Genomic DNA, 25,513 nt, shown 5'->3' with positions numbered 1-25,513 from the left:
CTCCTTGTATCGCACCTTTGCTAACCTTGTCTTTTTGTGCCTCAGGAATCTCATGTCACGAGAGTCACCTGAGTCTTACACCACCTTGAGCAGCAGCTGTCCTCCTGTTTACGCTGAAGCCTTCCTTCCATCAAGATCTCCAGCCATGCCAACTCCGGTTCGTCACAGAACCGCATCTGGACCTCCAGCCTCGCCTCGACCTCTAAAAGTCCTCCTGCCACGCTTATCCCCAAGACCACTTGGATCCGCAAAAATAAACCTCTTTACTTGCCTAACCAATTACTTGCCTCCTCCTTCCGGGTTACAGCATCTGGGTCCGTCTCGTGTTCGTGCCATGACATCAAGTAGTCATGCTTATTAAATTTATTATTACATGATCAGCTGGTATTTGTTTTACTTTTTTCAGCAATCTGCCGATGATGCAGCCATTAAGTCGGCCCCTCCCCCAAACACCTGAAGTAGACATAGATTTCTGCAGTCATGCTTATTAAGCTTTTTTTTTTTTACAAAATCTTGTATTTGTTTATTTTTCTCAGCAATTAGCCGTTGCTGCAGCCAGTGACTTGGACCCTCCCACAAACACCTGGATTAGTCATAGATTTCGACAGTCATGCCTTTTAAACTTACTTTTACATAAGCTTGTATTTGTTTATTTTTCTGAACAATCAGCTGATGGAGCAGCCAGTGACTCAGCCCCTCCCACAAACACCTGGATTCACATTACCTTAAATTAAATAACAGTCGTTTTGACTTAAAATTCAAATAAAACCAACAGTGTTAAAAGCCATGCATGAATGATGAGCAATCAATGACATCACACTTAAGCGGGGATCAAAGTCAAAATGTAAATAAATAAACACAATTTAAAAAATCTGCAACTTGGATTGCATTCTACTTATTTAGTCACAAGACCCTAAATGATCTTTTCACATCTGTCCTGGGTACCAGCGTAAAACTCTATGTGCTTTCTCTATTTTATTCCAAACCTACATTTCACACTTTCACATTCACACGCACGTACACACACACACACACACACACACGCACACACAGTGCGGCCTGCAAGCGTCCTCTTTAATTAACTGTGTTTAGCTTTAACAGAGAGCTGGCGTCGGCTGACCCACAGCTCCCCAGAGACCAGGCCGCCAAACTCACTGAGTCAACACATGCATCCATACAGTACTCCGACTGCCCAGCAAAACAAGAGGGACACTCACACCCAACTTTACACACAATTTACAGACAACTCAAAACAAACTTAAGCAGGGATACCGAGTAGTTTGTTACTTCAGCTCACACAGAGGCTCCCTTGGAGACCTGTCTTGACAGACAGAACTGATGCAGCTGATTATTGGGTGAGCAGCGTGCATGTGTGCAGCGTGGATACACTACTCTCATTCATTTTTAAAACACCGGTGTGTGGTTTTGCATGCATGTTTTTGCAGCTGTGTGTCACTGGACATTACTGCGTCCTGAGATGTCCTCTGAGGGCCCAACACCTCGCCTCACAAAACAATATTTCCCAACATGCAGCCTTAATCATCGGAGTTGAACAAAACATACATCCACCTATACAATTTCCTTATTTAGAAGTAGCTGTTTGAATCATTTAGGGATTTTACAGTGTGATGAGATCTTTCGAAAAAACTCAAAGCCTGTTGCTCAAATCTGCAGAGTTTGAGATAATTTACAGATAATGTGATGATAAATATTTGAATTCTTGACAATGCAGTCTAAAAGTGGACCTGTGAAGACGTTATATTTTTTACCCAATATAATTTAATTTGCAAAGAAAATACATAGAAATCTATTATTTTACAATACAAATGTTTTTATCTGTAGAGAAAAACATGACAGTATATTAAGTCTTTGTGTTTTTAGAAAATACTTTTTTCTACGCTGAATTGTTACAAATCTACCAAAAGAAAATTCTGGTTGCATGTTTAACTGTTTACTTCAGTGTATTGAATGAGAAGACAGGTTGACCATCTAACTGAGCATGGCAGACACTTTGTTACTATGTAGAACATAATCATTGAATAAGAAAAATCAAATAGACACATGTTTGGGCTCAACAAGGAGTCCCTTTTGTAGAACACACGGTTCAATCTTTGGTGTGAGGTGCTGTAGTGCTTTTGTCATTCTTGACTTTTTATTTTACACTTAAAATGTTCAAATCATTGACATTATGGTGCCATACTGAAAACAGTCAAAGAAGAATAATTGGGTCTCCTGTAAAGATGTTTGAAAAGCTGACAGTTGACGCTGTTTACATAAGCTGAAATTATTATAGCAAGTGCGCCCCTACTTTCTGTCATCCATCTGTTTACACTCAGCAAATTTTAAGCTTTATTGTTACTTAATATATTTCCTCCATAATCCGAAAAATGCAACAAGTACATGTTGAAAAAACAAAAAAAAACTATTTTCATCTGAGAGGTTTTTTTTTTTTTGCTGCCAATTAATTCAAATGTCCCCTATTTCTCCAAAGAAAAGAGCAATTGTCGATTATAAACCAACATTGAACAACATACGTGACCACAGCGCTGCTATGTGCCTTGTGAACACAAAGTCCTTGAATGGAGTTTGTGCTCCCTGTCCAGATATCTGCATGTTTGAGACAGAGAGAGACTATTGTACTTGTGCACAATGGTTTTATAACTCCTGAAGGCGAAGCCAGATTGGCAGGGACGCGTGTGCACACGTATGTGCCATACATGTCCCCCGGTCCAAAGAATGATGGCATTGTTTATGGTGCTCTCTGTGTAGGGAAACCTAGACCTAACAGGGCACTCTGCTCCCCACAGCCCGTCCACAGGCCGTCCCAGACAGAAAATTAGAAGGATCGGGGTCCAAATTACACTTGGTAAGAGAGGAGAATGCTGCGCTTGTTTCCCGTGCTGTGTGTTCACGTTGTGTACAGTGGCTTGCATGTGTGTGTTGCTGTGGGCAATGGCATTGCTGTGCATGTTTTTCTCTGGTTTGGCTAACAGGCGTAACGTCACTGTAAGGGGGTCTTTTAACGGGTATCATTGATTCTATCTAAACTGTGTTCAGCAGGACGAACAACAGCTTGAATTGTGGGTAAATGTTTTGCTAAAATGTGTAACCTTCAGCAAATACAATATAAGAATCATGTATGCATTAAATCTCAACCATAATTAAATCCCAGAGAAATCATTTTGTTTCTTTCTACTGGCACAACTTATTGTATTTATGATTTAATGCTTTAAAAATACTTTTAAACTTTCTTTTAGGGAGTCTTTGCCGTTTTTCTAACTTTTGTACGAAAATATTTGAAAAGAACATTTTAAAATATTGCCCCATCTATTGGAGGATGTGTTAGTGTATGATGTTTTAAAAACAGTAACTCTCACAAATGTTTTTGTGATGAAGTAGTATATTCCAGAAGTTGCATCTCATAGTGGTAAAAAATAACAGTACTTGACAGCTGGCAGTGACGACCAACAGTCATTTCAAACTCAAGTGCATAAAACTCTCTTCACTAAAACAATTGGGATTCTAATTGTTGGATGTTTACTCAGTCAACCAGAACAAAATGTGCATAAAGAGCCAGGAGCAATACCAAAACAAACCAAATTGTAAAGTACCACTCTGATCATCTTTTGATCCATTTTCAAAGTGTTCCCAGTGGTCTTTAAGTTATGATTATGCCATTTTTGCCACTATTGGCGTAGAGCAACCCCCCCCCCCCCCTACTTCCTGTCATCCATCTGTTTACTTTCAGCAGTTTTTAAGCTTCATTACTTTTACTATAGCTCCTCCATCATCAGAAAAATTCTACAAGAACATGGTAAAAAAACAAATAAACCATTTTCATCAAAGTGGGTCTTTAATAACAAGTGGAGGGGACCTGCAGAAAAGGCAGAACGAAATCAGAACCAGAAAGACGTTTAAGTATTTGCAGCCAAACAGAGATGAGGGGTATCATAGCAAACCTTTCAAAGTAACAGAACAGGAAGAACAGTCCTGAAGACTCTCCCTGGAGATACAAATGATATAATGAAGGGGAGCAGACCCAGCGGTCCTCCTCAGGGATAGAGACCATGACCCGCAACCATGGTTAGGGACAGGACACCTAAGGAGGAGTGGCTCCAGTGACCCTCTCCACAGGGTCACATGAAGAGGAGCAACCCCAACCCCCCTTCTGCTCAGGGACAGGACAAATAGAGGAGCAGCCTCAGCTACCCTCTGTAAGGGCAGGAAACAAGAGGTGTAGCCCTGGAAATCAAGAAAGTATGGAGGCGTGGTGACTTGAACCAACAATCCACTACACCAGTGTTTTTCAACCTTTTTTGAGCCAAGGCACACTTTATCCTTGATAAAAGTCCTGCGGCACACAGCATCCAAAAATTGAAAGGAGAAACTCATAGTGTGTAGTGATGTAAAGTCCTTCCACAATCTCATGTGCAATTTTGTGATAATTGTGGCAGAAAAAGCAGGAAGTTGCAGCTGTTTTTTTTAAAAAGATGTAATAAAATTTAAGTTAGTTTTCCGTAATAATTTCAACAAAATTATTTGAAATTTCACCCTGGTAGTTGTTTTTCCCTTCAGTTTATTAACATGCAATTTTGTGTAACCTCACAATAGTGATTTATTTTTTAAATGTTGGTGCAAAGGCAACTGTAATTTTTTGAACAATTAAATGATCACAATATGTTTGATAAAATGTACACAAAAAGACTAACATTATATTTCTGTTTTCTGTAGCTACACAAAAAGTGACCATGTTGACGTTTTATTAGTTTTTCTCTTGTCTTAAGCAAAGATGAAGTCTTTGAAAACTTTAACAAAAATGTTTTATTTCTTTTTGGATGATTACATTGTTTATCTATTTAGTTCAATTGTGTATGTTGGCCACTTCACCTTAATCCTGTTTCTTAAATGTTGTTAGTACTTCTTTTTAAGTATAACATAAAAAAGAATCCAGACATTATTAGAAAAGTGTTTCAGTTAGAAAGATGACTTGGACCAAACTCTGGGATGTTTGGCTGTTAATAAACATAAACCTTGAAGCTTTAACTAAACTGTTGACCTCTGATTTCATCAAGAACATGTGTGTTTGAACAGTTTGATGTGTGTTTGTTGTGGTTTCAAGACGTTTAACAGGGAAGACTCGTTGTACGCTGAGATGCTGTCCCTTTAACCCGATGCATCATGGGAGATGTAGTGCGAGGAACTGCCGCCGATCGCAGACAGACTAGCGTCTCTGAGCTTCATTGTTTTGTTCACTTTTTCCACGGTCTGACACTGGATCCCGTGGAAAGCTACACCACTAAAGACGAGCTTTAACTGGTATTTTTGTTGGAACTGAGAGACTTTATGAGCAGAATCTGAACAAGGAAGTGAAGACTCGAACCACTTCTGATTGGTCAGACTGATGACATATGATTCAGCCTCCAAGAATGATTGGTGGAGACAGTTAAAGGGGCGGGACTTTTCCAAAAAAACAGACCGGATGCTGCAGTACCGTCATTCTAATCAATGTGTCTTAAATAGAATCAAATAAACACAAAGAAAAAGTATTTTATGATCTCTCATATTCCTAACTACTCAGTGTTTTATCAGGGCCTGTTTGGATGAACAAAGAGCTGATATCCTGGAGATGGAAAATGTTTTTAGATCAGTGAATGGGTAATTTCCCGCTACACCTGACCATCTCCCGCGGCACACTGGTTGAAAAACACTACACAACAATCCTTCTCGCTATGAGGTGAGAGTTTGAACCATCCCACAGAGAATATCTCTATTGCCAGTCACTTAAAAATGATTGTTTGCATTATGCCATCCACACACTTTTAACACAGTCATTTAAAAAAAAGTTCATATTTGTACAGCTAAACACAGGCTTTGACACTACAGCCTTTTGTTAAGTAGTCTGCCCCTTTTCCAAGGTTTCCTTAGAGGAACACTTTGGATGGTTCACCTTTTTCAAATTAATGACAGTTTTTTTCAGATTAGGCCGACTTTATAGTATTTCTGTAACTTTTTTTATTTGTTTGCGATTTTACCAAAACCATCCCAAAAAATGCTACCATTACAACATCACATGGGGGGGGTGAATCATTGGTGTGTTTTTGTGCTTATTCAGACATAATAAAGCAAAACAATGAGATTGTGGTTGCAGGTTGACCTGATTCTTTGTGCGATCACTGCGGAGCAGACTGAAAATGAATAGCTAGATGGATCTTCTTAATGCCAGACTATTGGACAAATGGTGCCATGAGTTCGAGTTGCCCTTGTCTGTTTAGAAACCAACATTTCTTGCACACATTTTTAAAACTGGTCATGTATGTACATAGCTGCGTGTGTGTGTGTGTGTGTGTGTGAGTCCACGCTTGTCAAAAGTAAACACTGTGGTGTGTTTGGCTGCTCGCTGGCGTTTAGAGGCTCTGTTAAGTGGCACCTGGTCACTGCCAAAACAAACACAAACAGCACATTGGACACATGCGGGTCTGCGCGCACGCACGTGGACACGCGTTCTGCAGCTAAGTGCCACTGTCATTGGGCCAAAACAAACAAACTTAATGAGAAGCAGCTCCTGGGACGGCAAGCGAGAAAGTGAAAGTGAGACATGGGAGAGATGGGAGAGACCTGGCCAGGGCAAACACACTGACCCCGCTGTCTCCCAGCGCGCACTTAAAGGGCCCACTGTTCGCCTTGTCCCCCTCGATCAGCCTCGCACTAACTCCAGTTTGTTTACCAGAGAGGTGCGCATGAGGTGACTGATAGCAATTATGCAGAACAAGTTCATCCACTGAATGCACAGCAAAGCCTCTCAGCTGCACAAAATACCTTTTTTTTTTGTGTGTGACAGGTTTGGAGATTTTCTTTTTCACCAAAAAAGTTAAAGACAAGAAAACTTCTGCTCTTAAAGATATTCAGCCCTCCAGTGGTCATTCGAGGAAGTGCAGCCAATGGATTCCCTGGGTTGGCTTCTGAAGCTGCGTTCACCATTTTTTCTTCTGTTTACAAACGGTAGCATTGAAAAAAGTACCAAAATTGTTGTTATTGACTTACTTTTTCTTATAAGTGAAGTCTGTGCGCTGCTCCATCTGAAGAAACAGAACCTGTTTGTAGAAGTGTTCCTTTTCTTTCTTCAGTTTTAAAAGCCTTTGTCTCAACAGAAATCACTGCTGGTGATGTGTCTAAACCTTAGGAATTTGTTTAGACACGAAATCCTCCATTCAGAAAATGAAGCTAAACAATATTAAAGAATAACTGGATGGCTGCACTTGACTTGCTACCACTAATTCTACTTTAGCAGTAGTGTCACATTCTCTGGGATCACCAGTGCCCTCTGCCTTGAGGCACGTGTACTGCATGCCTCACCCAGTGCATCTCTAATGGGCATTTTAGCGGATAAAAAAAACGAATGAATTTTGTGTGATATATTTTGTCCTTGATGGCACATCAATGCATTTCTGAGACCCCTAATTGCATTAGCATGATCAAAACATTCTTCAAAATCTAATTATACACAACTTGGACCATGTTTTCTTCTCTGTAGTTTATCATGTTCCCAATAGGGGCAGTAGAGGGGCTTTTTCCTTCTCATTTTTAAAACGACTGTGTTCATGAAATGTTTAAAAAAAAGACATTTTTTATTCTAGAGAATACATTGAATTTACGGTCTATTCTTTGTAGTGGGCTTTACTAGTTTAAACATAAAACCAAGGGAGAAAAAAGGTGACAAAGCAGAGGATCTGAAAACCAGACACTCATATAGACTGAAGGCAATTAACTGAAATGGAGGCAGCTGTGGATGATAATCAACCTGCTCCTTTCTGGGGGTTTTTATGCTTCATTCATTCTCATTTACGCAGATGGAAGTTGGGAGAAAAAAAAATCATGATCCACACTTCAGACTAAACTTGAAAACAGATCATTAAAAGAATCGAGAAAATAAAAACGACAAAACCAAATCCAAGAGGACAATATTCACAATATGTGGATGCTAAACCTACCCAGAGAGACAAGAAGGGTTTTATTATACAATTTGCTAAAAAAAATTACGTTTACCTGTGTTTAATTTGAAAAGTTAGACCGTTGTTGTGTATTATTTTTCAGCCAAATGACAATTATTATTTATTAAATCTAATTTAAACAGAAGGATGAATGTATCATGTAAAAGGAAAGGGTGCGGGCAAGTTTATATTTTACTTTCAGGTTGACCCTTTACAAAAATTGGGACCTACTCGGAGTGGACATCAAAGGTCAGCCATCAAAAGCAAAGGCTTCTAGGAAGGTCCGATCTATAAATGTCCATCAAGCACCTTCTCTGTTTACTATTAAAACTCTTCCTAAAACCCAATTTAATCCAAGGCCGGATATAGGCATGGGATATTGGCATGCCATGACTGCCCCCCCAAATGTGATGTGCTGCAAAAATCTACAAATAACTGAAGAAATAAAAATCACAACAAAAAAAAACACACAAAAAATCAGAATAAAAATAAATTAAGAAATTAAAAGACAAAAAAGGTGAGGATTGACAGACAGACGGGTAACCAGACTGACATAAAAAGGAAGAAAAAAAATTATGCATCCTCAACAGGGCACAAACCACTACTTGTGCCAGTCCCTAGCCCGGTTAAATGAGAGGATATTTTCAGGAAACGCATTCAACATAAAACTTCTAAGAGATTTCAAATAGATCAAGGGAGACAATAGATGTATGGATAGATGAACTGCTTTAATGGGGGAACGTAGCTTTGATCTGGGTCTGTTGAAAGGAGTTTTCCTACCTATATTAGTCTAAATGCATCCTCAACAGGAGGACTAAAACCAAACTTCCTTCAGTGTAACCCGTTGGTGTCTCTTTGGCTAGGAAGCAGCTGTAATGATGTACACAAACTGACAGGAGCCACGTGTGTCATCGCAGTGATGGAGCGAGTGTTTGACATCACCATACTGACCTCTGCTTGTTAGGTCACATCCTGTCTGTATCATTTTTGTCTGCCTGATGTTTGCTTTGGCTGCTGCAGCTCTGTTGAGGTTTGAGCGAGAAGAAAGGCGTGTTTCTGTCTTGTAGTGTGCGCCCGCGTCACAAATCTTTGTGCATTGTACAGTGAGCATAATGTTTGCGTGCACCTTGGTTCAGCCACTGTGGCTTTTTTTTATTTTTAGTCCTGAAAGAGTTTGTGTGTACGAAAATGTGCACGTCTACAAGGATTTGTGCGCTCTGTGCGGAGGCTTGAGTGTGTGTTTTTTGGCAGGCGTGGGGTTAGGAGGCTGTGATACGGTGTGTTTTCAGGGGTTGCTGATGTCAAAGAGCAGTTAGAGCTGTGACAACCCCCAGAGAGGTTAAATTAGAGAAACAAGGCCTCTAACATAGACTGGGGCAGCTGCTGTCTCCTTGGTTAGTCTTTGCTGCATTTTCTAAAACCTAAAAACATCTGTCATCTCTTGCAGTTCAGCTCCACGAGAGACACTTTGCCACCTGTCAATCTTTTAATTTATGTGCAAAAGTGATTAAGATAAATATAGCAATGTGTATCATGCAGTTTTAGAGTTTCTTTTTTATTTTTTTTAAATTGTTCTGTCCAACAGCTGAGCAAACAGATTAGAGCTGAAGGCTTTTTGTGTTGGACAGGTTTTACTATCACAAAAAGAGGTTATATAGCTTCAAGAAACTAGAGTGTAGATTTGTATAAACCCCTTTTTGTCGTATCATTTTTTATTTATTTGTTACATTTAGTGTGTGTGGGGAGAGAGAGGGGAAGAATGTGAGGGGAGGGTGGAAGAGAGTAAAAGGAAAAAAGGTGAAAAGGTGGGGGATACAAGCACTGATTTGAATAGGTTATTATTTTAAGCTGTAACAATTATACCAGATCTGCTGGAAAGACAAATGTTACATAAAAGGTGAAAATCTGACACTAAGATGAGCGGGAAAAAAAACTGTCCATCAATACACTGTAGGTAAGGAGGAGGGATGAAGCAGACAGGGAGCAGTGTGGCAGTGTGCACGTGCACGTGGGGGTGGAGATACATGCATGCTGCCGACGTGAACCGTGTGTTCATAAAGGGAGCCAGATCCTACCCAGCCAGACCAGCCAGACCAGGAGAGGGGAGGAGAGCCCCCCAGGCCAGAAGCCCCCCCAGCATCCGGACCCAAGCAGCCCAGGAGGGGAGGAGGAGGGGACCGCCCACCCCACCAGCCAGGCACAGAGAGGGCCCCCCTACAGGGGCCCCCCAATGCCCAGAGGCACAAGCGAACCCAGTGTCCGGCCCCCAGGCCACAAGACAGGAGCGCTTAGCCGTACCAGGCGGCAGCCATGGGGGCCACCGGGCGCCGGACACCGAGACAAAGGCCAGGGACGAAGCCAGGGCCCCCGGAACCCATGAGCCGGCCACCACCCGACCGGCGCCCCGTCTCCGCAAGCCAGCCCAGGCACGCGACCTTAGCAACCCAGGGATCGCCACGCACCCACAGCCACCCCCCATAACCCTAAAACCCTACACACTACAACCCCCCCCCCCCCCCCCGCCATAATATCTGAGCCCCCCTCCCCAACCCTCTCAGTGCCCTCCCCTCTCTGTGATGGGGAGGGAAAGCCCCAGAGGGTCCCAGCGAGCCAGCCCCCAGGTCCGTCCTACCCATGCACTCACACACACATACTCACAATCATCTGGTTACCCTCCCTACCCCCGCCGCCACGCAGTAACCCCCCCCCCAGCCGGCCGACCCCAGCACCGTATGCCCGACCCTTCCCGCAGCCGACAGGATACCCATAAGCCCGGCCGCCCTGAGAGGACCAGGCGGGTGAAGACCGGCCGCCCCCCCCCCCTACCCCACCCTTGTATGGAGGTGTGGGAGTGCTGTGTGTGTGCTGCAGGTAAAATAGGAGGTCACCAGTGTGGGGGGCTCCACCGCTGCCAAGCCGCAAAGCCCCCCACTCCGGAGTCCCTCTGTGAGTGGTGTGTATTTGCTGTGTGTGTGCTGCTAGCATGCAGTTTTAGAGTTTCTGACAAACAATGAGTGCTGTCGCTGTTGATCAGCAAAGCAGGGATGGCATAGTTTCAAACTTGTTCCATTTGAAAAGTTTTAAAAAATACGCGTTAGAGGTTTCAGGCAACCTAAAAAAAAAATTTGTATCAACAAAAATAAGCCCCAAAGATATCAGTCAAACACTTTTTTGTTACTGAACCAGAGGGCAATGATTGGCAGCAAAAGCCAGTGTGATGCTAAGTTTACACCGGACATGTGACACCAGTGCAACAAATGTGGCGAGCAATTCTGGGGCCATCCAGCTGCACAGTTTTGAGCCAGCTGAGATGAGAAAAATAAAGACGTACCTAGATCTAGTCCTCTACAATGGATGCATCAGAATGCAGTAGTGCACGGAGCTTGTGGCCCTCCCGGCGAATCTTTTCATAAAAAATAAAATCTTTTCAAATGTTTTTTTTTTCTGCTCCTGATTCACAACAATTTGAATAAAGAAATAATCCAAAATGCAATCTGGAGCTTAATTTTCTTTATATAAGTCCTTTATCGTGATAAAAATGCCACAAGAGGATGCTAAAAGCTCAATTTTCACCTGAGTGTGTCTTTAAGCTATTAAAAGTTTGTTAGATAAAAGAGTTACAAATTCGACCGAAAATGCTATAAAATACAACTTTCAGGAGAAACATGTCCTTCCAAATAAAGTGTTAGCTGAGAGTGATCTGCAGTTGATTGCCAAGTTTGTGTGTGTTTTTCATTTACTCTGTGGTGCATGTGGAGCTGCAGGACGGCCTGTTGTCTGCAATGTTCAGAAGAAGTTATTCTTGGCAGGAGACTGTTCCAGGGGAGAGCGCTCTCCCGTGAATAAATCCAGGTAAACCGTTGGTATGCCGTGCCGTAAATCTGTGTGGGTAGCCCTGCCAGAGGGCGTGCTTGCAAACATTGAGTTTCACAAAAAAAAAAAGACCTAGCAGATCGGCAGAACCGTCTGGAGTTTGGAGTGAGATGATTTCCTAACCTCATGTGTTAGAGTGTTTAGCCAGTGCGTCCTCACAGAGCGTCTGTTTTTGGTTCTGAGGTGAAAAATGTGTTGTGGACCACCATCAGGCTCACTCATCACCAGGCTGATGTTTGCAGTGAAGAGCTGCCCTGAGGGGAGCCTGCACAGTCTGTGAAATGTGTGCACATGACTGCCAAAGTGCTTATCTAACTGTGGGGAAAAAAAGGAAAAAACACTTAAAGGCAGATTCATTATCCTTTATTCTTTTCTAAATCAGAATGTCAAACTGCTTGTTGTTTTTTTCGACAAAAAAACAAAAACATAACATGAATACGACTACTGAGTGATGTGAACTGATGTACCTCTATGTGCTGCTGAAGTTTAGGTCAAGGGCGACACCTTGTGGTCGAACTAATAAGTCAGAATCAAGGTCGTTTATGATGTACATTTTTATTTATTTTTTTAGTAACCCAGTGAGTTTTTGTTATTGTCACCCCCCCCCCCCTTTTTTGTAATAATGGAAAGGTGCCCCCCTAAAATTAGGAACCAAGAAGCCAACTTTTTCATTTATATTTTCATTAAATTCCCTTTAATCTATCTTATTTAGTTATTTGTTGATATATCAACGATTTTCGCTTAGGTGATTTTTTTTTTCTTTTTAGCTCTTCAGCCTAATTACAGCCAATAGTTTGAAAATTTAGTAATTAAATGTAATTACAATATTAATTACAGTTATGTAAATAATAATAATAATAAGAAGAAGAATCATAAGAATAAGAATAATAAGAATAATAATAATAACTTCAAAAGTACCTAGATTGTCTTGTATTTCGGACCGGAAAAACAGGACCAGAACCGGAACGATGAACACTTGCTCCTGAGGACAACACGGCTTTGTTTATGTGTGGCAACATTGCTCGCTAGCATAGACGCTAGTTCCGGTTTTTATTCCGCATGATAAAGTCACCGGTGAGTATAATGTTTCCTTAAAACTGGAACATTTTACTGTTTTGTAAAAAGCTGACGAAGAACATGAAACGTGAAACGTTCAAAACTGTTGATTGTTTTGTTATTGTTGTTATATTACCAATGCGCTAATGATTATCATGCCGGGTCTAACCGTAAAGGTTAAGGGGGAAACAATGACTAATGAATGAAGAGATGCGTCTTCTTCTTCTAACCCTGGTTCTTAAAAAAATAAATAAACGGTTATAAATATGTTTGGGGGGGGGGGGCATATATAATTAAAGCTCTCTGTCCGTGGCGTGTGCAGCAAAGAAAGCAGCTTCTGTGGTTCTATCAGCTGATTCCTTCCTGCATGTCTTGGTGCTCTACTGGATTTGTGAACCACCAGGAGATCTGAAAAAAGTAATAATGAGAATTGGGTCCAAAACTATTCATGTAATTATGAGTGATCTGCTGATATTAGAAGTTTTTTGAGCTGATGAACTGATATGAGCTGCTGTTTTTAATCTTTCATGGAGGACCGTACTGCAGTATGATGAGCTGTTTCATCCTGCTGACATGGACTACTTCTCTTGAGTGATGTTTATCAGTAGCCAGTAAAAATGAATACAAGTTTTAGCGGTTCCATCTACTTAAAAAATGTTGATGTCTCTACATCATATATCCCGTTCCACAAAAAAAAATTCACATATATGACATGTATCACACTTCAGTTGCAATTTTCTTTGTTTATTGCTCCAAACTGTACTTTTCCTTTTCTGGTGTAGACTGTTTTATCAGAAATATCAAATTTATCTTAAAATTGCAGGTTCTTTTATGTCTTCATGTTGCCTCCGGAATCCAGTTGGAAACTTGAAATCTGGATAAAACGTCCAGAGCCTCAAATAAGTCAGTAAAAGTCAGTATTGTTTTAGAAAAGCCCCAGTTCACAAAACACTACACATAACAGGAAAACACTGACACGTTCTTAGGGGTAATAGACTGACATGGGTGGAGTTGCTGCTTCAACCTGTTAGACTGTAACATGCTTCCAGGTTATGCCTCCGGCAACTGTTTCAGAAAAGCAACTGGTTGACAAAATAACAGAAATCTAAAACTTAACAATTCTTTTTTTTTTTTTTTTTTTTTGCTAATAAGAAAGTAACAATGAAGAAAAACCTTTCATGTGGCTCAACAATTGTTTGACACATTCAATAAAATGCACTGGTAGGGATAGGATTCGGTTTACTGATGTAACATACGGTTTTCAAGAGAGAATTCTGGCAGCTTTACGAAATGGTTAACCTCTCCAGTGGCGAGCCCGAAAACCTCAATCCGATCTCTTCTTTACAGATACCAGGTATGGAGCCTGCCTGCCGAAAAGACAAACCCAAACTGATCTCCACCCCGACCAGAGGAGACAGAGGACGGCAGAAGTCTGCCCAGCAGGAGCTCAAACAGCGACAAAGAGCGGAGGTAACACGGGTCGTCGGTGCACAGAGAGTCCGGTGTGGTCAGGACTCTAATGTGCCTCTTCTCCTTCTCAGATTTATGCTTTGAACAAAGTGATGACCGAGCTGGAGCAGCAGCAGTTTGAGGCTTTCTGCAAACAGATGCAGTCGCAGGGAGAGTAAGACGCTGCTGGGAAAACAGCAGAAACATTCACATTCTGACACTGACGGTGCTGAAGTCCTCATCATCCGCTTTGAAGTTTGAGTCTGAGGAGTTTCATGTGTTTCTTGTAACAAACATTTTGCTGTGTGTTTTTTTCTTGTTAGTTTTTTGTGAGCCAAGTTTAAATAAATGAGTTTGGTTTGAAGCAAAGTATTTATTATGCATTATTTTAAAAGTACAACATGATATAATACTACCATAAACTATTCTGAAAAATATCATATCATTGTCATCATATATAGGCTAAAGTCTTGCTCAGAAATATGCAAATTTATTTTAGCCACAAACTATGAAGAAACAAGTTCTTGATTGGTTTGAATGGTTTCCTTTAACTTAAAGCTCCTCGTTTAAAGTTTTGAAACTGTTTACTTGGCATGTACACATTTCATTTCTATTGAGTTTTTAAATGTTTTTTTTAAATAAAGTTTTAAACTTTTACTACTGAAAAATGTTTACTTATGAATATCAATGCACTCTGTTCTGAACAAAAGTTTTGTGCAGATTAAAATTTGCATTCCTTTTTCTAAAACTTGTTTTTGTGCTTTTTTCGTCAGGACTTTGTTTCACATTTTTTTAACTACAGCCCTTCTCCAAAGTTATTTTTAAACTAATCGGATGTTTAACATTATGTTTCGCATACAAAAAATGTATTAAAACAAATAAAATATATTGAAATTTTTTTCAAATGTCTCAAAACCTTTACTTAAACAAATTTTAAAAAATGTCTATAGGAAAATGCTTTAAAAGGCAAATAAGCTGTAAAAGCTGTAAAAAAAAAAGCTGTAAAAAACAAAGTTCACACTGGGCATGTATTACGCACTAACACAGTTTCATGAACGTGCTTTTAGCATACGGTGTGACTTCCTTTGTTTTTTTTTGTTTACTGTAGCACGTCTGCCAGATGAAAGTTCAACTGCACTGCAAAAATGAAGTATTTAACCTAGAATCTTTAATTCAGTCCAATAATTTTTTTAAACTTGTTTTAAGAATAATTTACTATGCAAGAGCAGAATTCAGAAGATCATAAGTCTTGTTACGAGATTATTTGTCTTTTATTACTTACTTAGTTACTTTATTACTTACTTACTTACTTTTTTTGTGACCATTTTTGGCTGTAGAGACTTGTTTCAAGACCTCCTAGTAACATGTGGACTCGAACACTGCAACAGCAACAAAGCTGTAAAGAAAAGTAATATTGCTATACTAGTTCTTTATTACAAATCCGTAACAGAGCACAAATGTCACATCTACATCTCGCTTATATCAGTTTTTAAGTGCAATGACATCATAATGTTTATATTTTATGAGAACATAAACACTACATTTGAAACTGACAGTAGTATAAAGTGTGATTAACTAGATCTTCAGCATTTCTAAATTCAGTTGCCTGGGCAAGACAAGGTACTGCAACTTCAAAGCCTAAAAGATCTCATTCTGACCCACAGTCTCATGAAGCTGGTATTCAAAACAATACAAAGAACTGTCAATCACATTCATATTTTGTATAAGCCCAGAAACAGGAAATGTATCGTTTGTATTGGTAATAATTAAAGACCTCCCACTTGTGTACATGTTCCCATTAACCCTTGTGCTATCTTAGATGACCCCACCCTTTCATTGACGTGTTCTCCCTACCATGACAAAGGTGGATAAAGGTGAAGAGGATTTCATGTTATCCATGGACACCAGTGAAGATCACAAATCATTGAAGGAAAATTGTTCAGCGCACTGTCTAGTGGGTCTAGATGACCCAACTCCCAATGTTAAAGTGCCAGCACAAGGGTTAAGAGTAAGCCACTTTACTTCGACAGCGCGCTGGATGCCATAAATATCCAAAAAACTCTCCAATCTTTAAAGTAATGTGTTCCAAATGTCTTACTTCTGAGACAGAGCCCAACTCCTTCTCATGTAAAAAAAAGGGGGATGCTCTGTGCTGATTTCATTTTGACAGCATTCAAAAAGCGGAGAATGGCTGACAAGTGATTAACAAACAATTCTGAAATTCAGTTTAGATGACCACAGTTTAAAAAGAAACTGTGCTTTGACTGAAAACTAATGAACATATGTGTAAAGGACCAAGAAAAAGAATTTGACCAGGGTAAACAGGTCCAAAAACTATTTGGACTATCTCAACCAAGTCCAAAATAACATGAACATCATAATTTTTCTCTTGCGGAAAATGCCAGTTAAGAAGGGAATGGGGGACGGGAAGGTGTCATACATAACATGAAACATATTTTTCCTAGTAATACTATAAAATAATAATAAAAGTGAGTTTTAAAGTAGTGAGAACTGAGGCCGGGGTGTACGTAGCTTTTGGGTTTATGATTGTTGCAGCCTTTTAACCTTGACTCTTACATTGGCAATAAGTCACTTGGACTTCTCTTGTTGCTTTTTTCCATTAAAAAACAAGCCACACACAAATCTTTATTTACTTTGCTCTTTATTGTCAAATGTACTTCTTTATTAAATGATAAACAACTTTTCTGTTGTTATCACAGTTTTAGGGCGAATCTTCTTTTCCTGCCTCCCAGCTGTAGCTCGGACGCTATTCTTTCTTTTCTGTATTTCCGGATTGTACCACTTCACAGGTTGATGGTAACGGAGCTCTCAGTCACCCGAACTCCATACCAACCCTTCCACCACTTGGTGTCTTTACCTCCATGTTCAAAGGAGATAAAGCGCATTCCAGAGCCATATGCAGGAAATGTATGCTCAATCTGGATTTTAAAAAGAGAAAGAAAGGACTAAGTTACAGTTGTTTTTTACGTACTTAGAAAAGTGTCACTTGTTATTCCTCCATAAGAAAACTGCAGTCTTTTTAAATACCCTCTTCCAGGAGCCCCCGTCCTCATTAGGGTCAATGATCAACTCCTCCGGTTGGAACTTCTGTATGACCTTGCGGTTTTCATCTAGCAAGCACACGGTCAACTGGTACTCACAGCCGCAGTCCGTTCTGCTGCATTACCTGCAGGACCAATTCACTTTAGTCAACAGCAGTTTTCAGCCTGGCAGAAATCATCTGCCTGAATCTTACCAGTCTTCCACTTTGACCACTGGCTGAGCGTCCAGTTCATCTGACAAGTAACCTTCAGCCAACAGATCGATCACTTGCCTCTTCAAACACAATCTGGAGAACATATGTTTGACATCTTTACAAGGAAAACAGAAATTATTGCCATTATAGCCATTAACTTGAGATACTTTTATTGACTGTAAAAGATAACTGGACTGGTTGAGTGTGACGCAGTGACGTGCAGTCAGGAGAGGCAGGTGAGGCTCACCTGTCATTATGGGAAGAAAAGAGAAAAAATAAATTCAATTATTATATTTAATCAGTAATTTGTGCTTTTCAGTCATTTTCCATTTAAATGCACCATTTTTGGGTGTTTTTTCTTTTCAAAATCGCTGAATTTGCCGTTCAGATACTAAGAAGTGACGTGCGATGAGGCACCAGCCCGCTGAGCCTCACCTTGGATTGCGCAATACCAATGCAGTCAGACGGTACTGCTGTCTCTCTGTATGTCGGTTCAATCACTTGTACTATATGAGCTGAGTTTACATAATTTAGCAGATGTATATGATGTACAGTGTTTGTTTTTATAAATAACTGTATGTGAGGGACGTGTTTCTTTTGCTGAGCGCTAAACACCGGCGAAAAAGCCGCTGGGTGATTCCAGCAGTTCTCGGCCTCATGTTAGGGGGCGCCAGTGAGCCCTGAGATTATGATGCTAAAAAATACTAGAAAAAGTGATAGCAAGCGGTAAGTCATTTTCTTCAGAAGGAGCGGCGTATGGACTTTATTTACAAGTAAAGGTAAGACGATAATAAGGTTTGTGCTTTTTTCTATGCTGCACTTTGTATATGAAAAAAAAAACATGTTGAAATGATATTTTAAACAAAACACGTTAACTGTTGTCAATCAAATGGTGAATAAGTTACTCAGTATGGTTCATATGTTTGTAAATCTGACTGATGACGTCAGTGCCTCATCAGTCATTAACCTCACCGCACGTCACTGGTGTGACGTCACCCATACACCTATAGTAAACGGCATACTTCCGCCTCCAATGAAATGAAGTCAATTAAGTCGCCATTTTCCCATGATGCAGACGCCACCATTTGTAGCCAGACTAAGTTAGTAAGCAGTGTTTAGTCCGAGTCGGTCTGAGTTCATCGTTTCTATGGGAACCACTGTTGTAAATCAGCTTGTGAGCATATTGGAAGTCCACATGTCTTCCACTAAAAGCGGGCTCGGGGGAACCTGTCAGTTAATTTAATTTCGAATGTGCGAGGTGGGGGCCAACGGGCCCTCATTATTTTATTGAGGCATCTGATTGGTCAGTTAATAACTTGAACTTGAATAAAAAAAAAAAATCATGAAAAAATAGGGTAAGCAAAAACAAAATAAAAAAAAGCAGCACAGCAAGAATTGTTATTCTGTCTAAAATAATGACGGAAAGGTGTTTTCTATAGACATCATAAAAATGGAGTGTGCCATTGTAGTGGATATGGTAAATGTATCAAAAAGTATTTGTATGACATACTAGTGATGCTGTAATATGGTGCCCTTACACCACACTCCAGTTGCAAGAAAGGTGCAAATACCCGCACACCCCTTACTGACAAAATGCTGTTCGTATGGGGTGTGCGGGTGAAACGTAAATGCCCATAGGATACCCACAAAAAGTACGCTCTGATTGTCAAATTGTCTCCTTTCTAAAGCGACTGACACATCTGGCATTCGACAAGCATTCAAGAACACTCTAAACCTAGGTGTCTTGAACACAGCTATGGACCATGTCCACCACCTACATTTGGAAGAAGCTTGGTGTGAAATAGTAAAGTGCAAATCTTGCAAATCTTTCTTTAGGTTTTTACATTAACAGCTGTAATCCAATATATGAAAGACTTGATTTCTTATAATTGCAGTTGGGCACAAACCGCAATTATCCATTACTATTCCATGATCAATTTTTAAACAGTTTCAGACAGTTGAAGGAAAGGGAGATGTCATCCATCCTACCAAATTAGAGTCCTTCCTTGGTTAAGGCTAAGCTTAGTTTACCTTTCAATGCACGTTCATTGGTCACACATTTTGTATAGAGAGCCCAAGAATGGTCAAAGAAAAGGGCATAGTTACACGTGAATGTGAGATTTTTGTACACAGAAGCCAGGGACATGCATTTATGCACGTCATAGACTTTTGATTGGAAATGGTCGCACGATTGTGCATTGTTGAGGGCGGTGTGAACGTAGCTTAATAGTCAGGCTGCGTGCAAAGAGCAGGCAACTGTAATTTGAACAGTCCTAACAGGCTTCTTGAGCAGTCCACAGGATTTGGGGGGAAGGCCAAAAAAGAAAAATCTATAAGATGTGCCTGCATCTTGCCTACTTCACACTTTCTCACCCTTATGTGTTTTTTTAAGTGTTCGCTGCACTATTTGTCGCCAACAGACAGCCCCTATCCGCAGTTGTGACTAAAGCTTCACTTAGGTCAGCAAAAAGAACCCCAATACCTTTATCCATGAACTTACTCATAAGAGGTTGCAAAATACTTCTTCACATTTTTAAAGGGGAAGTCTTGACCGCAGTTCTCTGGCATGTCGTCCACCATCCATCCGTCCCCTCCATTTTCTGTCACCTTCCAAAATTCCAGGCCCTCTAAGACATAAATCCACAATGAAAATTTGATCAACAAAGAATGACTGAATGACCTAGAAATACTCCGGGATTACTTCAGAGGAGCTAGAGGAAGTTGAAGAGGGAAGACTAGGTATCTTTTCCTAGACTGCTGTCCTTGTGACCCGGTCCCAGATGAGAGGAAGAATAACGATGGATGGATCATAACTTTGGATTTTTTTTTTTCCAAAGCCTTTTACATTATGTGTATGAGATGCTTTCAAGCCTGTCTCTGTAAGTGCAAGTTAAGTCTCAAGTATTTGGCCACAAATTGAATGAAGTCTAAAATCTTTAACTTTAAATTCAAGTCAAGTCTCAGTAACAATCAATTGTGTTTTTGCATCCCCACCAATGAAACAATAGCAAATTGTGAGAACACCAATTTTATTGAACTTGACAATGAAGTCATTAGGGTTAAAAAATAAAAGAACATTGTGCTCAAGTCCAAGTCTTCATTTTATTTGAAGTAGATAATGAAACAGTTTTCCACAATTCTACCTTCACCGCAGGGGTTCTTCAGAAGGTTTCTGGGCATTATGTCAGCAGGTTTGTAAAAATCTGTACAGGAAATAAAAAAATGCACATGACTGGACTTTTGCCGCATGAAATTTTTTGTTAGATATGATCTCAGTTTTTCAAAATGATTTCAAGTACATCTGCACATTTGTCAGTTCAGCTGTTGAAACAAAGCATTACTAAGAAAAATTCTGGGGACTTGAACATCACCCAAGCCATAGGGAAGCCATAACCCAAGGGACACAGCCATCGCTGTTGAAGGCCCTGTTCACCCCATAAGGGATGTGTTAGGGGACAGAAGATCAGTGGTCCCACCTACCTTGTGTAACGTGTGTGTGTATGATGGAGTGTATAGTGTGGTAGGGTAGGGGATGTGGGTAATTAAAGGCACCGTTAAAATTCGGCGTAGGGCACTAAGTGGATATCTCCTGTTTGCTAGATGTGATGTCCCAGACTCCTCCCATCAAAGGGTCTTACATGTCAAAAGCGCAGTTAAAACTGAGAGACGATGGGCCCAGTAGCTGTGCGGTAGCCATGCGGTGAAGATTGGAGATTGATGCCCCCCACAAGAAACAAGTTTTAGTGGGGTGTACCACCCACCCAGCTCCTCATTTTAACTGATTTCAGAGGGTAAATCATGGTTTGTCTCAGATTTACTGATAGTCAGCATCACTGAGTCTTTTCTTTACCATGTCACAATTTATAACCTGAATGTTTTTCAAAGCAGTACTTTCAACAAATCATTAATGATAGGCGTTTTCCGCAGGAATTTAATCATCTGGCCTCAATAAACAAGATGACAGTATTTTATTTTTACTTTACTTGTATGTAAATTCATCAATAGTATTCAGTATACAATAATATTCCAATAAATATTATTTAGAAATGGTTCAGAATGAATATTTTAAGAATACTGATAACATATAATAAAGACAGACTTACCCTCTACTGTTTCTGGTACAAAGACAGTCTTCTGGTTGACGGGCTTGTTGAACAAGTTCTGGCACAGATGCAGTCAGTTTCTACACTGACTCCTTTTAAGTGCTTTGGAAGGAAACCTGATTGGACGATGCAAATAAAGGCATGTCGTTTCCTGCTTGTTTGTGAAATGTTGTGTAATGTTAGGATGTCCAACAGTCAGTTTCTGTGTTTCTTCAGATAGTCCAAATGTATTAAATCAGCCAAGCATCCATAAGGGGAAACATGTAATGTTAGGAACCAACTAGAATGGGAAGAAGGTCCACAACTGGTCCTCAGTTTGCAAAAAATGGATAAAGGGTGTTGTGTAATTCCAGTGTTGAAAGATTTAGCATAGTGTTCACTCAGGTATGCACCAAGTAACATTTCAAAGAAAAGATTGAGAAATGTGATGGAAAGCAGCCCTTTTCTTCTGGTGTCCTATTTTAATAATTTGACAAGAATATTTCAGAATGAGCCTTCTCGTTTTAGTTTCACTCACCTGTGAAGAAAGCAGCTCAGCCAGACCAGGGGGCATTTTGATTACCAAGAACTGTCCATCTTCTCTTCTGGAGATTTCAACAGTTCAGACTGCCACTGCGGTTGTTTGGTCTCCTTGCTCTACTTTGTGACCAAAAAAATCTTTGCAACTGTTTGTTAAGATTTAACCCTTGTGCTATCCTATGGGGTCAAGATGACCATTGACGTGTTCTCCCTACCATGACAAAGGTGGATAAAGGTGGAGTGGATTTCATGTCATCCATGGACACCAGTGAAGATCACAAATCATGGAATAGAAAAATTCAGCGCACTCTCTCGCGGGGTCTAGAAGACCTCAATCCCAATGTCAAAGAATAGCACAAGTGTTAAATGAAACATTTCCACCACAAAGAGAAGTAGAACCCTCCAACTTGATGTTTAATGAGGGAGCCTCCTCTCATTCTTCTCAAAAGCCTTGGCGGCTGCATATTATCGAGTTGGCATACTGGTCGGTTTCGTAATAAAGAAGTTTCTCAGTTAGTTGTTGGCCCTCTGCAGGATAGCCGGATAGTGGGGCTGCCACTTTAAAGCGTTACGACAAGCTATTGGTCTACGTTTGTATGGAACCTTGCCAATCTGACCTGTTGAACTCTCTAGAAGAGAAGATGTGCAGTTTTTATAAACAAAACTAAAAGTATTTCTGCAGAAAGATACAGAAGGTTTTAACTCCACGTCCTTTTTCTAAGAACTCCTACCAACAGTCTTTTTTCTAATCTTAGCTGGAATGCCCCCTGGGCTGGCTGAGATGGTATCTGCACAGAAGAGTCAAACGAAAACAGAAAGACATTCTTGTCACATTACTGAAATAAGTATCACATTACTACAATAAGACAGAAAACCTGTCTGGTTTGATTGACAGACACATTCATTCTGCTAACAAAGCTCATTATGAAATAAATAAGTCATTCTTAAAAACAGCAATGTGAACAAAGCTACTTTGTAAAATATGGATTTTGATATAAATTTCTGAAAAACTTGGAGTTTAAAGAGGGAGCCTCCTCTCATTCTTCTCAAAAGCCTCGGCGGCAACATTTTTAATATTCTGCCAACTAGTCTGGTGTCCTCCATATTGGGTCTTACACCACCAGTTCCTAACACAATGGGCACCCGATCGATGGAGTCCGCCCATTGCGCAACCTAACACTAACCAATTAAATAAGAGTCAGAGGAGCCACCTAGCAGCAGAATATAGGGGACAAGAAGCTAGGTAAACGCAAGCCCCAGCCCAGAAAGAGAACAATACCCTGGCCATGCCTGGGATCCAGCACAAGACCCCACCAACCCAAGAGCCTCCCCTGACCAAAACAAGCAGCCCACCACCACCCAGAAGTTCTGAGCATCCCTCCCAAACTTAGGCACAAACCATGCACCTCTAGAGAAGCCCCCACATCATAGTCAAGATGACCATACTTCCTTCCCTTGGAGAGTCCAGCAGATGCCAGGTAGATGCAAATTCCTCCCAACCAAAAGAAGTGTGCCAGGGACAGACTGGGAACCCTGACTAGAATGGTAAGTGTGGACCTACCAGGGTACCCAGTTAAACTCCAAGTTGGAGGGTTCTACTTCTCTTTGTGGTGGAATTGTTTCATTTAAAGCTTTGTTGTATTTGTTTAAAGATCTTTTAATCTTTTGGTCACAATCTAGAGCAAGGAGACCAAACAACCCCAGTGGTAGTCTGACCTGTTGACCTGTTGAAATATAAAAGGGAAGTTGTGCAGCTCAAAAGAATGCCCCCTGGCGTGGCTGAACTGCTGTCTTCACAGATGAGTCAAACGAAAACGAGAAGGCTCATTCGGAGGCATTCTTTTGTGAAAAACGTACACACAGATTTTAAATTAGCCATTATATTATTAAATTTAGTTTATTTTGCTTTAAAAACCGGTTTATCATTTTAAAACAGCATTTGAAAATATTCATTTTTTATCATGTTGAATATTACTATAATTTTATGGCTTTTTTTCATAAAACTCGGATTTCAACATCAATATTTTTCAAAGTAGCTTTGTTTTTATTTCGCATTGCCGTTTTTTAGAATAACTTATTTATTTCATTATGATCTTTTTCAGCAGAATGAGGTTTTCTGACAATCAGTGAAAGTGGGCGGGATCTAAACACACATTGGCTGATCCCTGGAAATCAACTCATATTTCCAGATACCTGCTCTGCAGTGTGCCAGTCAGAGATAGGACATATTTCGGGGACATCTACACGGCTTAGCTTACATTAGCTGATCAAATATAGACACATAATCTGTCTGCTGCAGAAAATGCAAACATGCTGTCGACATAAATGTACATTTTATTTTGTTAAACCTATATACAGTATACTAGGAATAGGCTATTATAGTAATATAGATTTATACATTTCTGACTCAGTGACTGAACACTTCTTGCAGGTTTCCAATGGATTCAGACTTGAGGAAAAAGTGGGCCTTAGCAATAAAAAAGATCACTGTGGTTACCAACTAGTAATACAGTCTGGCTATGTTCAAAACATTTTGTGGAAACACATTTTGATAAGACTGGCCAGACTGTTCGCTTGAAACCCGACACAATACCATCTGTGTAACACCAAATTGATAACTCACATGAATTAGGAAATCTTTTGTTTTTCTTTATTTTTCTTCTATTTTTTAAGGGTAAATCTGTTATTGACCTTTGGACTTATTGTTGACTTAATCTAGCCACAGGGGTTGCAAGCCAGTTGCCTCTGTGCCGGTCCCAAGCCCGGATAAATAGAGAGGGTTGCGTCAGGAAGGGCATCCGGCGTAAAAATTGCCAAAATAACCATGCGAATCATCCACAACACTTTAGACATACCGGATCGGTCGAGGCCCGGGTTAACAACGACCGCCACAGATGCTGTTAACCTACAGGGTGTCGGTGGAAATTTGACTACTGTTGGTCGAAGAAAGAGGGGAGGCAGAAGGGTCCGTGGCCAGAGAGAGAAGGGAAAAGGCAGGAACATAGGTTTGAGAATAGGGACTCTTAACGTTGGCACAATGACAGGGAAAGGCAGAGAACTGGCAGACATGATGGAGAGAAGGAAGGTAGATGTACTGTGTGTGCAGGAGACAAGGTGGAAGGGCAGCAAGGCACGTAGTATTGGAGGAGGATACAAACTGTTCTATCATGGTGTTGATAGGAAGAGAAACGGGGTAGGAGTGATCCTGAAGGGGGAGTTTGTAAACAGTGTTCTAGAGGTGAAAAGAGTCTCAGACAGGATGATGAGCC

General features: G+C 40.4%; 2 protein-coding genes across 6 annotated transcripts; one reads left to right on the top strand and one right to left on the bottom strand.

Annotated features, from left to right (window-relative positions):
- Positions 1-2,841: 2,841 nt before the first annotated feature.
- svbp (small vasohibin binding protein) lies at positions 2,842-15,114 on the top strand. 5 transcript variants are annotated; one of them, XM_020703403.2, is made up of 4 exons: positions 12,856-12,935; positions 13,741-13,820; positions 14,265-14,387; positions 14,459-15,114. In XM_020703403.2, exons 3-4 carry the CDS (start codon positions 14,274-14,276, stop codon positions 14,543-14,545), a joined length of 201 nt encoding a protein of 66 aa, XP_020559062.1. In that variant the 5' UTR covers positions 12,856-12,935; positions 13,741-13,820; positions 14,265-14,273; the 3' UTR covers positions 14,546-15,114. The 5 variants fall into 5 exon arrangements, with proteins under 5 accessions (XP_011473607.2, XP_004069085.1, XP_020559062.1 ...); XM_020703402.2 differs by having other exon boundaries at positions 13,741-13,830; XM_011475305.3 differs by lacking the exons at positions 12,856-12,935; positions 13,741-13,820 and adding an exon at positions 2,842-2,866.
- A 1,897-nt stretch (positions 15,115-17,011) lies between these two features.
- On the bottom strand, positions 17,012-22,399 carry LOC101172324 (F-box only protein 2-like). The gene is given in 6 exon segments (XM_020703401.2): positions 17,012-17,305; positions 17,415-17,553; positions 17,623-17,715; positions 20,123-20,249; positions 20,766-20,825; positions 22,243-22,399. Coding segments are annotated over 5 exon segments (531 nt in total). The 5' UTR covers positions 20,803-20,825; positions 22,243-22,399; the 3' UTR covers positions 17,012-17,170.
- Positions 22,400-25,513: the final 3,114 nt, after the last annotated feature.

The sequence above is a fragment of the Oryzias latipes genome, chromosome 5, assembly GCF_002234675.1.
Source record: "Oryzias latipes chromosome 5, ASM223467v1".
Taxonomy (NCBI): Eukaryota; Metazoa; Chordata; class Actinopteri; order Beloniformes; family Adrianichthyidae; genus Oryzias; species Oryzias latipes.
The sequence above is the reverse complement of the archived record's forward strand: the minus strand, read 5'-3'. Positions and strand labels throughout refer to the sequence as shown.